General features: G+C 40.8%; 1 protein-coding gene across 1 annotated transcript in view; it reads right to left on the minus strand.

The window, feature by feature from the left end:
• The window catches only part of APCDD1 (APC down-regulated 1), a 36,788-nt gene extending 25,675 nt beyond the window's left edge, over positions 1–11,113 (minus strand). The window contains exons 1-2 of the mRNA XM_053396549.1: positions 10,297–11,113; positions 1,617–1,800 (exon numbers count right to left, since the gene is read on the minus strand). Coding sequence (XP_053252524.1) covers positions 1,617–1,800; positions 10,297–10,354 — 242 coding nt within the window. The 5' untranslated portion in view covers positions 10,355–11,113. The remainder of the gene's footprint in view (positions 1–1,616; positions 1,801–10,296) is intronic.
• Between the last annotated feature and the right edge of the window lie 1,992 nt (positions 11,114–13,105).

The raw sequence follows: 13,105 nt of genomic DNA on the forward strand, positions 1-13,105 counted from the left end.
AGGCCCTGAAATAGAGCATTATGGGTGTGAGGCAGTGAAGGGTTAGCCATGGAGCTGCTGAGCCCCAGGCTGTTCCAGGCGCCCCACATGCACCAGCCTGGAGCTGCCACAACAGAAAATAATGGCTGGCATGAGCTGGCAGTGCTTCAGATATGACAGCTGTTTTGATGCTCCTGGCCAGGGTTTAGAATTGCTTTGCCTATCATGCTTAGAGTAAACCCATTCAAATCAATGGAACTTCAGGTGACTTCAGTGACTCTACCCTAAGCGTGAACATGTCTGGATCCAACTTAACGTCTTTTTTTCCTTCTTCAGTTTTTCTTAAATATGTATATCTAACATGAATAAGCTTCTGTCAAAGCCTCTAGCCCTGAAGATAAATATTCTCATAAGCTCAATAGCTTTTCAATGAGCCCCTTCCTGTTTTATTTCTGTGTGACAATGTGGTTATGTTTCTTAAGAGATAGGCAACACTTTTAATATATTTCTACTTCCATGGTGATAAAATCAACAAGGAAAAGGAATGACCACACCTGCCTGGCTTCAGGCAAGCAAAGTAATAAACATGCTTTAATGTGTTTATAAAATAAAACCAAACTAGAACATCTGAAATATTTGTGTAAGGCTTATAGTTGCAAAAAAAAAAAAAAAAAAAAAGGTTTTTAAGCTGAGCTCTTCCTAGTCTGCTTGCTTTCTGCAAGTACAACAGATCCCTCCTAAGTGATGGGAGCCCAACATCTTCTCCCTGACTTTCCAGTGATATCTGTGGTGGATTTGAGTGAGGATTACTGCTTACTCAAACACTATTTTTATTAACTTCAGTGATGGCTTTGCCTGAGTAAGGACTGCAGGACTCGGCTTGAAGGGAATCTTATATCCCAAGGAGCCTTCCTAAGAAAATAATTGCGAGTACACAGCTGTATATTTGCAAGCTGAGACTACAAAATAAATACCTCTGCCTAACTGAATGTTTGTGATCTCAGATAAGCACTTGTGCATGCTTGGGCTCGTCAGCTAAAGCTTCATAATTTCATTTTGTTAATGAACTTTGTTTTATACACATGTCACATGATACAGCAATAAAGGCAAGGATTTATTCACTCGCCCTTGCAAGCGGTCTGAATAAGCAGATGACATATGAACTTCCTATGAATAGGCTGGCAATTTTCAACAACACTGTGGTTTCCAAAGTAAGGAAGACTGAAACGCCTTACTGTTTAATATACGGACAATAGCCACAAAATTCTGAAGGCTCACTTTTGTGGCCAGAAAAGCTTCTGTGTCCATAGGAGAAGTTTTCAGCTTTCCTCTCAATAGCAGACCCCACCCCACCCCGCCCCCACAATGTAAACTGCTTTAGAAGCATTTTTTAGTTTAGGGAGGCTGCTATATTGAAAGAGAAAGAAAAGACAAAAGCTCACTGTGTACATTAAACTAGCTGTGAGTTTAAGTGGATTATAGCCTACCAAAATATAGTTAGTAACAAATCTGTACAGTATGGTGTCCTACTTTTCTATGTATCTAAAGTACTTGCCTCCTGACATTAATGTCTACCAAAGCATTGTAGCATGTTTTCTATATAGTATTATCATCATCATGTTTGTCGGCAGTCTTACCCGGTGGAGACCCAGTGTCCCTCGATAGTAGGAGGCATTTGCACAGTAATTCGGGCTCCATTATGAAGATGTTTCAACATGTGAGGACACTGTGACTCCTTGAAAGTTCTCCACGCGCTCTTCTCTAATGATCGAGGGTGTGACCTGCTGTCTGGATGAAGAAGTGCAGAACCTTCTCCCAGCCCTGTGAGAAATCAGAGATGGCAAATGAAATAAATTCTGGTGAATTTGGAGAACTAAAACTGTTTGCATATAATGACTATAATAAATAGCTTTGCTTGCTAGTAATCTTCAGATGTGAAAGACTCCTTTCATGAATGGGCTTTGTACATTTGATGTATTTAGGGTAGAGTCCCACATTATGTTCCTGTGCATAAGCACTCAAGTAGGAGGATCAGTGTATTTTATTATATAAAAATGGGCATAGAAATTGAAAGCATGTAGAATAGCTTCCTCCTCACAGTGGAATATATACAACCATATATCCAAGAGACAACTTCATGCAAGGGAAAATGCTTTATTTGTTGCCACAGATACTTACTTTATTTTTTTAACAGTTGTATTTTTTTAAAACAACAACAACAACAAACACACTCTAGGATTATCAATAACAGCATTCTGTTTATCATTTCAGAAGGCGTCAAACTCCCCCTGCCCTTTCTCTTCAAACTTCTTTACTAAACAAAGTCCCCAACTGACCACAATTGACCAGAAATTTACTGAAACAGCCAGGCCCTACATCTTTCTATACCATTTCTTTAGTTTCAGAATTTGTTTCATGTTCTAATAGTTAACATGGCCCCATAGATTTGCATGTCATGAGCTGCTATTCTGGTGCCCCACAGACCTGCTAAGTCTGTTAAATGAGGACTGAGGTAACATCAACCAGTCGTGCACATGTGTATGTGCGCATGTACACAATGCTCACTTTAGAAAATAAATAAATTTGGAAAATATACACATACATGTAGTGCATTTCTAAGTAAGTTTACTCAGAAGTATGTCCCACTAAGCTTAACGATGCTTACAACAAAATATATTTAGGATTCTACTCTTAATTGTGCAGTAGAAAAGCTATTTACCAACATCATAACTTGTATATTTGGACAAACTGTACAATATGTTGACTGCTATGTGGAATGGAAAGATATGTTAAAAAGTGAAAATAATATTGAATCCATCAGTTCTTGAAACTTTCCTTAGATGCTGTATGCATATAGCAGTCATGCAGAAACATAATTCTTGGCATGCACCAGTTCCTTTATTCTGATGTTGCGTTGGACAACTAGTTTGCCACTGTGATTCAGTGAATAAAGATTAGGATTGAGACTTGGATTCCAATTCCAGCTCAGTCACCAGTGTACTGTAATGATTAAAACAACTTCCAGATCTGAACTGTCATTTTTAAAGCTGCAGAACTGCCATCTTAAAATTGTTGGAAATCTAATTTATTATGCAAGATTTAATGTATACATATGGTTTTTAATACATGAAAGAATCAGAGAAAGACATGGTATTTGCATATAGGTGAATTTCTGCATTAAATATACTGAGGCTGCAATCCTGAATGCACCCACTAGTGAATAGGTCTCACTGAACACACTGGTCATGTTCAGACACTGCACTAAACCGTAGCTTAGCATAACATCAGTGAGCCATGGGTTCACGTGCTTCTTTCCTCTCCTGCACCACCAAAGAACCATATGCTGTTTTGTCCAAATTAGCATTAATAAACATTAACCATGATTTGTTCAAAACAATGTTAATGTTAACCAGCTTATCAGTTCAAAGCCAGGAGCAAATACTTCCTTACTTCTCCTTCCAGCTGTGTCAGAGAAGGATTGCAGAGAGCACATGAGCACAATGATTGCTGTGGCTTGTTTACATCACACTAAACTATAACATCTGCACTGGGCTCTAGACTTTACTTCTGAGTAACCATGCATAGGGTGCCTCTGTAAGGCTGTTAGTTAATATTTCCACCAGGGTGAATTAAGACTTGCTCCATTTGGTACAATGGCTCAATAAACTGAGTTCTTGTGAAACCTGTAAACATTAACTCTGTTATTAAAATATAAATACAATTCATTTTGTGTAGCAAATGTTTCAAGTGAAACTTATCAGCTTTTGAAAGTTTCCAGCAAATAAAACACAATTTATTTAAAGGAGAAGCCTTTGTTTATCTAATCAATTCCCCTAAACAAATATATAGATATATATTGATGTGGGAAACAGCTAGATAAGCTCACCACTACCGATCCTAATACACTGCAAAAAAAAAGAAAAAGGATTACATTGGAGATTATTATTTCTAACACTGCCAAGCAGATGTTTCTGTTAGTAGCTCTGCTTTAGTCACTCTGGACATCAAAAGGATTAAGGTCTTGAAAAATCGCCAAATTCATTAAGCAGGAAAGTCTAGGCCTCAGCAGAATACTGGCAGCACTGTAAAAGGTAATGATTATATATGCTTGTACAACCAGTGTCTATAGATCACATTGGGGTGCTGTAGCACACTGCTGCAAACTCAGTGTGACAGAGAAGATAATTAAGCTTGGGGCACAGTTTGCCATTTCCCCTAACAATGGGGTCTCCAGGAATCAGATGGCAGGATTTGTCCCTTTAACTGTGTCTCTGACTTTTCTGTGTCTTTCAGCAGGAGCCATTCACTTTTATGAAAGAAAGATGGCTCCCATTCAAGTCTGCACTTCTGGTTCTTGATGGTGGACTGGCAGCCAGGCACACAGCATGTACTTCATTGTTGGCAAAGATCAGGTACAAATGCACATCCAGATGTGTGCTTTTTGCATGTGATTCCCCAAAGGTGCTGTAAATCACTGATTCTTTTTATACTGGTGAGAACATACCCATTATTTGAAGCACTGCAAGCAATTTTTATTACCCACAAATCCATTGCCAATGATATGCAGCATCGCGATGTGCTCAACTTTGGATTTGACCCATGCTGGTCAACAGCATTCAGTACTGCATACACACATGCAATATTAATGTGAGAATTATATTTAGATCTACCTAGGCTACAAAAGTAATTGACAGAATTTATGGGGGGAATTTAATCAACTTTATTTATTGGATTTCTTACCTGTCCTTAACCAAAAGGCCCCAGGGCAAGTTATAATATAAAAATATAATATTAAAATCAGTTAAAACAATTTGCAATCAGAAGTAGATCCTAAAAATTCTTAGGCATAAATATTTAATGGAATAAAAATATCCTCCCAAGGTTTAAACAGTGTGTATGGAAATGTTTTAAATAAATGTATGTATCAAAACTTTTTCAAGACCCACACTCCCAGCACTTAATTAATGAGAACATACATTCTGAAAGAGGGGGTTAAATTTGTTTAGTTAATAAGGAGGCAGGTTTATAATAACTCAAGTATCATATTGCCAAGGAGAAATTAGAATATTTCATAACAGATAAATGTAAGAAAAGAAAATGAATTTTAACTCATCAAAGGGAATAGTTTTTGATTTACCTTTTAATTTAATCTACCACAGATTTCCATTTTCAAAATTAACAGATGGAAAGAAAAAATATCAAACCACGGTTCAAGTGGGATCCCTAGTTTAATAAATGCATGTGATAAATGTAGAACAGTATTGGTCCACGTACTAATTCTTAATATTGGCTACATTTTTCACCTACTGGGGAAAGGAGTGGAGTCCTGTTGCTAATTAAATCACATAGAGAACTTTTTGTGATAGAGCAACCTATAAATGCTGTAAACTAAATATTAAAAAAATCATATTGTAAAACAGGAACACTATCACACAAACACATTCCAAGAAATTATAAGGGGTAATATATTTTTATGTACACATTTTCTACATTATGTATTTGAAAAGCTCAATATGGCTGCAACAAGTACTACCTTGAAGAATTAAACCAAAGGTAAGCAAATGTGAATTTACCGAACAACAACAACAAAAATATAAATACTGCAAGGCTGGTATGTCTCTTCACATAATTTGTGATATTTGAGGTGGGAAAATAACATTTTAAAACTGAATTAGCTAAATTGTTTTGAATCCACCTTTACTGCCCATCTTGTTAATCAGAGTTGCTGGAGCAGAATGATTTTAGCATTTGACATCTGAAACATTTGTGGCTTTTTGTATAAGCAGAGCAAACCACGATAATGGACAAGTTCCAGCTGCAAACCTCTTTTGACATTCAACAGGTTTTATTTTGATTAATGAACACAAGGATTTTTTAAAAAGGCTATTCCTGTGTTGTTGAGATACATTTATGAAGCAATATTAGCATGGATCTGAATCTTGAATTGCATTTTACTTTTATATTTCCATTTGATAAGCAACCAAACTTGACTTCAAAAAGGTGTGTTAGAATTTTATTGCCTATTTATGTAAACACATTTAATATACCTCTGGATTGCCAGATGCTGTCCAGCTGGCTGAGACACAGCTATGTGATATTTTGGCAGCATTTCTTTTCAGTTATTGTTTGGCTAGCTGCTGATGAATGTTAAGGGGTGGTTAAGGGGTTAGTGTGGTTAAACTGAGTAAGAGTCAATACACAACAGTGTGGCCCAAAAGGCCAATTCCATTTCGGAAGCAATATATCAAATAGTGGAAAATAATATTAGCGTTATGCATCAGTGATATATTAAATCTGTCTGGGACATTCAATTCAGTTTTTGAGCACTGGTTTTCATGGATGCTGATGAAATGTAAAGGGGTGGGAAACCTGTGGCCTTCCAGATGTTACTGGACATCAAATCCCACAAGCTCCAGCCAGCATGGTCAACAAACAGGTATGGTGGGATATGTGCTCCAGCAACACCTGGAGGGCTTCAGGTTCCCTACCCTGCCATCAATGATTCAGAAGAGAACAGAGGAAGAAATATGCAAAAGAAGTCATAAAAGGAAAGGGCAATGGGGTACATGCTTAGAACTGAGATAAGACTATCTAGATAGGTCTATCTAGCCCACTAACTTATTTTTAATAGCAGCCAGCTTAATGCTATCAAAAATCTCACATGCAGAGTAGAAGAGCAATAACTCTTCCTGGTGTTTTTGCTGGCAAGCAGCTGTTATTCAAAGATGAATTGCCTTTGGGCACAAACGTTCCATGTAGCAAGGTGGCTAACGCCCATTGATAGACCTACCTTCCTTGAATTCATCTAATCGTCTTGAAAGCCATTTAAGCCAGTGGCCATCACTACATCCCATGGCAGTGAAGTCCAAAAGTTAATTTATACATCATGTGAAGTACTTTCTCTTCACTATCCTGAATAAATTTTACTGGGTAGCCACGAGTTCTAGAATTAAATAAGTTGTGCTTGTGCTTGTTTAATTTATAGCCCATCTATCCAACAAAGTCTGTAGTAGTCATAATGTCAAAACAACAACAACCCCAGTATAAAGTATTACACAAATCTGCACCACAATCATAATCGTTGCTGAATCCTACAGATTCTTATTCATGAACAAGTTCCTGAAAGGAACAGAACATTTTCATTAAGCATGTTTAGGAGTTAAGATGCACTGAAAAAAGCTACAAGTCCAAGTATTGCATCCAACTGTCTATCCATATGGTTTTCCACATCAGCTCTCCATCCCTGTGTTGTTAATCAGTGACTATGGCCTGAACAAGTTAATTTTCTCTCCTCTCCTTTTTCTTTTTAATGTTCCCATCTGATGACACTATAGTGTGTGTGTGTGTGTGTGTGTGTGTGCGCGCGCATGCAGACAAGGCTCCCCATTTCAACTTCTCTTGGCAGCGGCTTGTTTGATCTGACTATTGGCCTTGATTTGTTTCACATTTCAGCCAAAGTTTAAAACAGCTGGGTAATTCCAAGCAGATGAGCCTGAGAGTCTAACCCTATAATTATACCTTCTCTCCTTACTTAGCCTCTAACTTCAAACCTTCCGTTTTGACTTCTAGACGCCCAGATCACAGAATTTTAAAGTGCACCTTGGCGTCCATGCAGGTCTGTCTCAACCAGACATATTTATACAGTCTATATATTTTGTAGTTTGAGTTGAAGGGGAGGAATAAAAAACCCTTTGATGAGCAAGTCTTCTGTCTATAAAAGGCAAAAGATACACAGAATGCTCATGATCTTTATTATTTACTATGTGGCATTTATGTACTTTGTGTTGTCCGAATAAAGGGGAAGATGTGATTCCTGTGTTCCAAAAACTATAGCAATGACCATTTGGGATTTTAGATATCAATAGTGCATAAAATTAGGCATGTAACTTAGTAAGGTATCTAAATAATGCAGAGTTTGCTTTTCAGATATGCTTACTCTCCACAGCTGCCACTGATGATTGCTTAGCATGTTTGAAAATTCAGCAATGGAGTTCAGTGCTGGGGTCATATCTGCCTAACTGTCACTTCATCTCCTACTGGATGTTTATCCAGCAGTGAAGAGTAAGTATCCCAATAAACATTTTTGAAGTGTTCAAAGACCACTTAGAAGGAAATGCTACATACTTTATAGTAGCTCTGGACTAGGTATTATTAAAACTTGAATACTGTGTCTATGGAAGAACACGTTTTTCTAGGAAAGAGCATGGTTCCTACAAAAGGAAGTCTTGCCTCATCAGTGTTTTATAATTCATTGGATGTGGGGGCTGTCAACAAACATGGATCAGGGTAATCTGGAAGATATTATATAGTTGAGCTTTCAACAAAATCTTTACCAGAATCTCTTGAGTAAACTTAGAAGTCCTGGGATAAGGGGGGGCTATCCTCTTACAGATCAGTAGCTGGCTGAAGAACAGAAAGCAGAGGGTAGCAATAAATGAGCAATTTTCAAAATGGAGGGAACTAAGAAGTCCCCCCTGCCAAAGATCTATATTGGGGCTATTTCATTATGATCAGGGAGGAATATGCTTCAAGTTTTCTAAGTTTGCAAATGATGTCAAATTATTCAGACTGTGGAAATGCAAAGGCAGATTACTAAGGATTATTCAGAGAGCTCTCCACATATTGGATTAGGGCAGCAAAATGGCAAACAGGTTTCAACAGAGTAAGTGTAGAGTGGTGCACACTTAACCTTAACCCAACTATATATACCCTTATATGATTTGAAACATTGTGATTATGCAAGATATGATGTGGTTGTGGTAGATAGTTCAATGAAAGCATTAACAAATTCCGCATCAGCGGAAAAAAGGCAGAATTATTAGGACAGAAAGCAAGACTGCCAGTGTCATAATAACTTTATATAATTGTATGATGATGTTGCATTTAGAATCTATTATACAACTTTAGTCTTGTATATGATAAAAAATATACAGATTTACGCAGAAGTGTGCCAGGTGCATAAAAGGGTAAGCAAATGATCAAGGGTGTTGAAACACCTTCTGTATGAGGAGCTGGGGCTTTTTGGTTTAGGTAACAAGGCAACTAAAAATGAGCACAACAGCGTTTTAAGATAATGGACCCTGTGAGGAAAGCAGAAAGAGTTTTTTCTTCTTCTTCTTCCTCTCACAATACTAGAATGCAGGGTCAGCTGATGAAATTAATTCACAGCAAATTCAGGACACACCAAGGAAAATACTTCCTCATAATAAACTTAAGGAACTCATTGCCATAAGATGTGATGATAACCAGTTGGCTTAGCCTGCTTTAAAAAAGAATGAAACAGATTAAGGGAGGGTATGTCTATAAATGACTAAGGGGACCTTGCATGTTAAGAAATAACTCTTGAAAAGCGGTTGCTGGGCAGAGGTTATTGCTCTCTACCCTTCTTGTGGACTTTCCAGCTGACTACTGTTGGAAACAAGATGCTAGATCAGATGGTCCCTTGGTCTGAATCCGCTTGTGTCCGAGTAGTGTAACTGAAATCAATGAAATAAAGAGTTTGGGCCTGTGGCCTGAAACTCCTTCCACGTGATCAAGCATGCAGAATCCAAGTTATGCCCATGGATACAATTAAGAAAACAGAGACAGAGGAAAAATCACTCCATATAGCCCCCAAATGGGGACAAGCTAATAAAGATCAAATGTATCCTGTTCAAAGCTTTATAGGCAAAAACCTACTTTTTCACTACAGACTGCTTTTATATTGTGTCTTTCAGAACCATCAAAAATCACCCAGCCGACCACAAGTAATATACAAGACATTTCTGCATGTGGAAGGGGTACTTTCTGACTCTAGAAAACACACCACACAATTTTTGCCTATTCAAACTAGTTAGCTTTTCTGGAGAACCGAAAGCTCTTGCTTCCAGGCACTGATGTTTGTGGCAACGTTTATATCTAAAACTAAAACAGGTAAAATACAGCTTTTCACTGCGGATAGCCCTTAGCCTAAAGTGACACGAGAAAGGGGAAACTATACATAAAGAATAATTATTATTATCCACAAGTGCAGCACTACCAACGTGTGAGGCTGCTCATTACTACGATAAAATATTCAGGTTGCCACTTCGAAGAAAGATCCGCCTAAATAACAATAACTACTAATAAATTTATTATTTATATCCCACCCATCTGACTAGGTTTCCCCCAGCCACTCTGGGCAGCTTCCAGCAAAATATAAAAACAAAATAAAACGTCAAACGTCAAAAACTTCCCAAGTTTTTAAAGTTGCCTAAGAGGAAAAGCAATAAAAATTTCTCGCAGATATAACGATAGTATAACAGAAACACTGCAAATGCGTTTATCTGCAGTACTCACCTTGCAAGAGCAGGGCTAGGAACAGGTATCTCACCAGGCTGCAGCAGAGACAGGACATTTCCAGCTCTCCAGCGGCTTCCCCCGTCCAAGCCTCTCACTTTTCCTTCCGCCTCTTTCTTCCTTTTATCCTCCGGCGCTTTCTTCCTCTCCCTCAACACTTTCTTCTCCGGGAAGCTTTGTGCCTCCCTTGCAATGCCAATAATCCCCCAACCCCCGCCACACACGCACACAAAATCCTTGTGCGGGAAGAAGATGAAGGGGCGGGCTGGAGAGCCTCTTCTGGGCACCCACCTGGCGGAATCAGAATCCCCGCTCTCTCTTCGGGGCCAGCGGCACGAGCAGGAGGAGGCAGCCAAGTTCCAGCTCCTCGCGCGGCGGCGGCGGCGGCTTCTGCCCGAGGCTGAACTCCACGCGCTCCCCCTCCTGCGCGGAGGGCTTTCAATACAAGGCGGCGCGCCCCATGCCGGGCGCCCCGAAGGACTCTGGGCGCGCGCAGAGAGGCGTCTGGGGCTCCTCAGGCGCCTTCCTTGCCCTCTGCAACCTCTCTGGCCGTCCCTGTTTCCCTGCCGGCTTCTCCTCCGCGGCTTTTTCTCCTCCTCACTGAGCTGCTGCTGCTGCAGAAACTCCCCTTCATATTTCCCCTTCCAGCGGGCAGAGGAGGAGGAGGAGGGGTCGGGGAGGGGCGCTGCTCGCCTCCAGATCCCGAAATCGGACACCCTCGACTTGAAAGGAGACTACAAAGGGCTGGGAGATATGCGGAGGGGGAGGATTGCGCCGTTCCCGCCCAGGGCGCGGTCCCCGCCTCTGCCCTTCCCCTCAGTCATGGGTACCAAGCGAGTCAGATGGCCCGGGCTGAGGGGGGAAATGTCGGGACTCATCAAAGAGCTTCGTTTATCAGGCGCCTCAGCAGAGGCGGCCCGGGCAGATCAAAGAGCGGGAAATCCCAAAGAGCGGCGGTTGTGTCAGTCGCTGTTGTCGGCTTCTTTTGGCAGGGAAGGAGCTGCTCCGAAGTGTGGAGAAGCCTGCCGTGCTCCACGCACAGCAATCCCTGGGTTCTAGAGATTTCCCACTCAGTCGGGTTGCACAGATGATTTGTGGTTTAAGGGGCTGTTCCTTAAAAGGCGGGGCATCCTTAAGGCCTCTTCACCCAAGGAAAACTCGTGTGTGTGTGTGCATGTGTGCTCCCCTCATAATGATGCATGCAGTACCTACCACAGGTAACCACAACCAATTAAGGAGTTATTTGCTTTTATTTGTATAATACAAGCAGTGTTCATTCCAGCACAGGGTTGACTCTATAAGACACCAGCTATCCCCACCTGCTACGTTGGATATGCTTCAGAATACAAACTGTTGGTTATTTCTGAAAATCTGTTTCTGGCAGCAAGGGCCGGCCTGCTCATTAGGGAAGGACAGGGCAGCCCATGGGTGAGTAGAGGTTAAAAAGAGAGTGACGGACCCCTGGATGGTTAAGTCCAGTCAAAGGTGACTATGGGGTTGCTGCCCTCATCTTACTTCAGGCCGAGGGAGCCAGCGTTTGTCCACAGGCAGCTTTCTGGGTCATGTGGCCAGCATGACTAAACTGCTTCTGGCACAACTGAACACCGTGACGGAAGCCAGAGCGCATGGAAACACTGTTTACCTTCCAGCCGCAGTGGTAACTATTTATCTGCTTGCACTGGTGTTGCTTTCAAACTGCTAGGTTGGCAGAAGCTGGGACAGAGCAACGGGAGCTCACCCCGTCGAGGGGATTTGAACCGCCAACCTTCTGATCAGCAAGCCCAAGAGGGTCAGTGGTTTAGACCACAGCGCCACCCGTTCCCCTCAGCGTATCTCCACAAGATGAGGAATTTCTTGCTAGAGCAGTGGGCTGTGCTGGAACAGTGGTGGGGAAGGGTGGTGGAGCAAGAGGAGTAAGGACAGTAGTTGTAAACTAAACCTCAAAACAGTCTGATTTGGCAGTGGATGGCACAGTGTACAGAACAATTTCTGCCACTCCCCAGAGAAGGAAGAGACGTGTTTGTCGTAGGTGACTCTCTACTGAGCGGAACAGAGATAGCAGTGTGCGGAGGTAATAATAGGAAAAGGTTTCTTCTGCAATGTTTGAAGCAAGAAGAGGACAAGCAAGTAGTAAGTCCTCTGTGTGGAGAAGACAGAAATGCTATTGGGTGACAGAAGGAGGAACTGCTCAACACCTACTTTGCCTCTGTCTTCACCCAAAAGGAAGCAGTGCCCAACCTGGTGATAGCAGAATAAGTGATGCAAGGTGGGAGCTACAACCCAAGGTAGGAAAAGAGATAGTAAGGGAACACCTAGCTATTTTAAATTAATTCTAATCTCCAAGGCCTGTGCCCAAGGGTAGTAAAGAAGCTTGCGGGTGTAATCTCAGAGCTTCTGACTATAATCTTAGAGAATTCATATACAGTGGTACCTCTGGTTACGTACTTAATTTGTTCCGGAGGTCCGTTCTTAACCTGAAGCACCACTTTAGCTAATGGAGCCTCCCGCTGCTGCTGCGCCACTGCCGCACGATTTCTGTTCTCATCCTGAAGCAAAGTTCTTAACTCAAGGTATTATTTCTGGGTTAGCGGAGTCTATAACCTGAAGAGTATGTAACCTGAGGTACCACTGTATATTTTATATATATATATATGAAAGTTTTCAGTAGAAAAATAAACTGGAAAAGGTAGAATTCAAAACAAAAGTGCTTGAAACTGGTACAGTACAATATGTGGGTATATAAGTAGCATGATTATTCTAATGAGTATAAAATTATCAACAGGTCATTATGCTTTTTATAAATGCACTC

Source organism: Podarcis raffonei, chromosome 7 (assembly GCF_027172205.1).
Source record: "Podarcis raffonei isolate rPodRaf1 chromosome 7, rPodRaf1.pri, whole genome shotgun sequence".
NCBI lineage: Eukaryota > Metazoa > Chordata > Lepidosauria > Squamata > Lacertidae > Podarcis > Podarcis raffonei.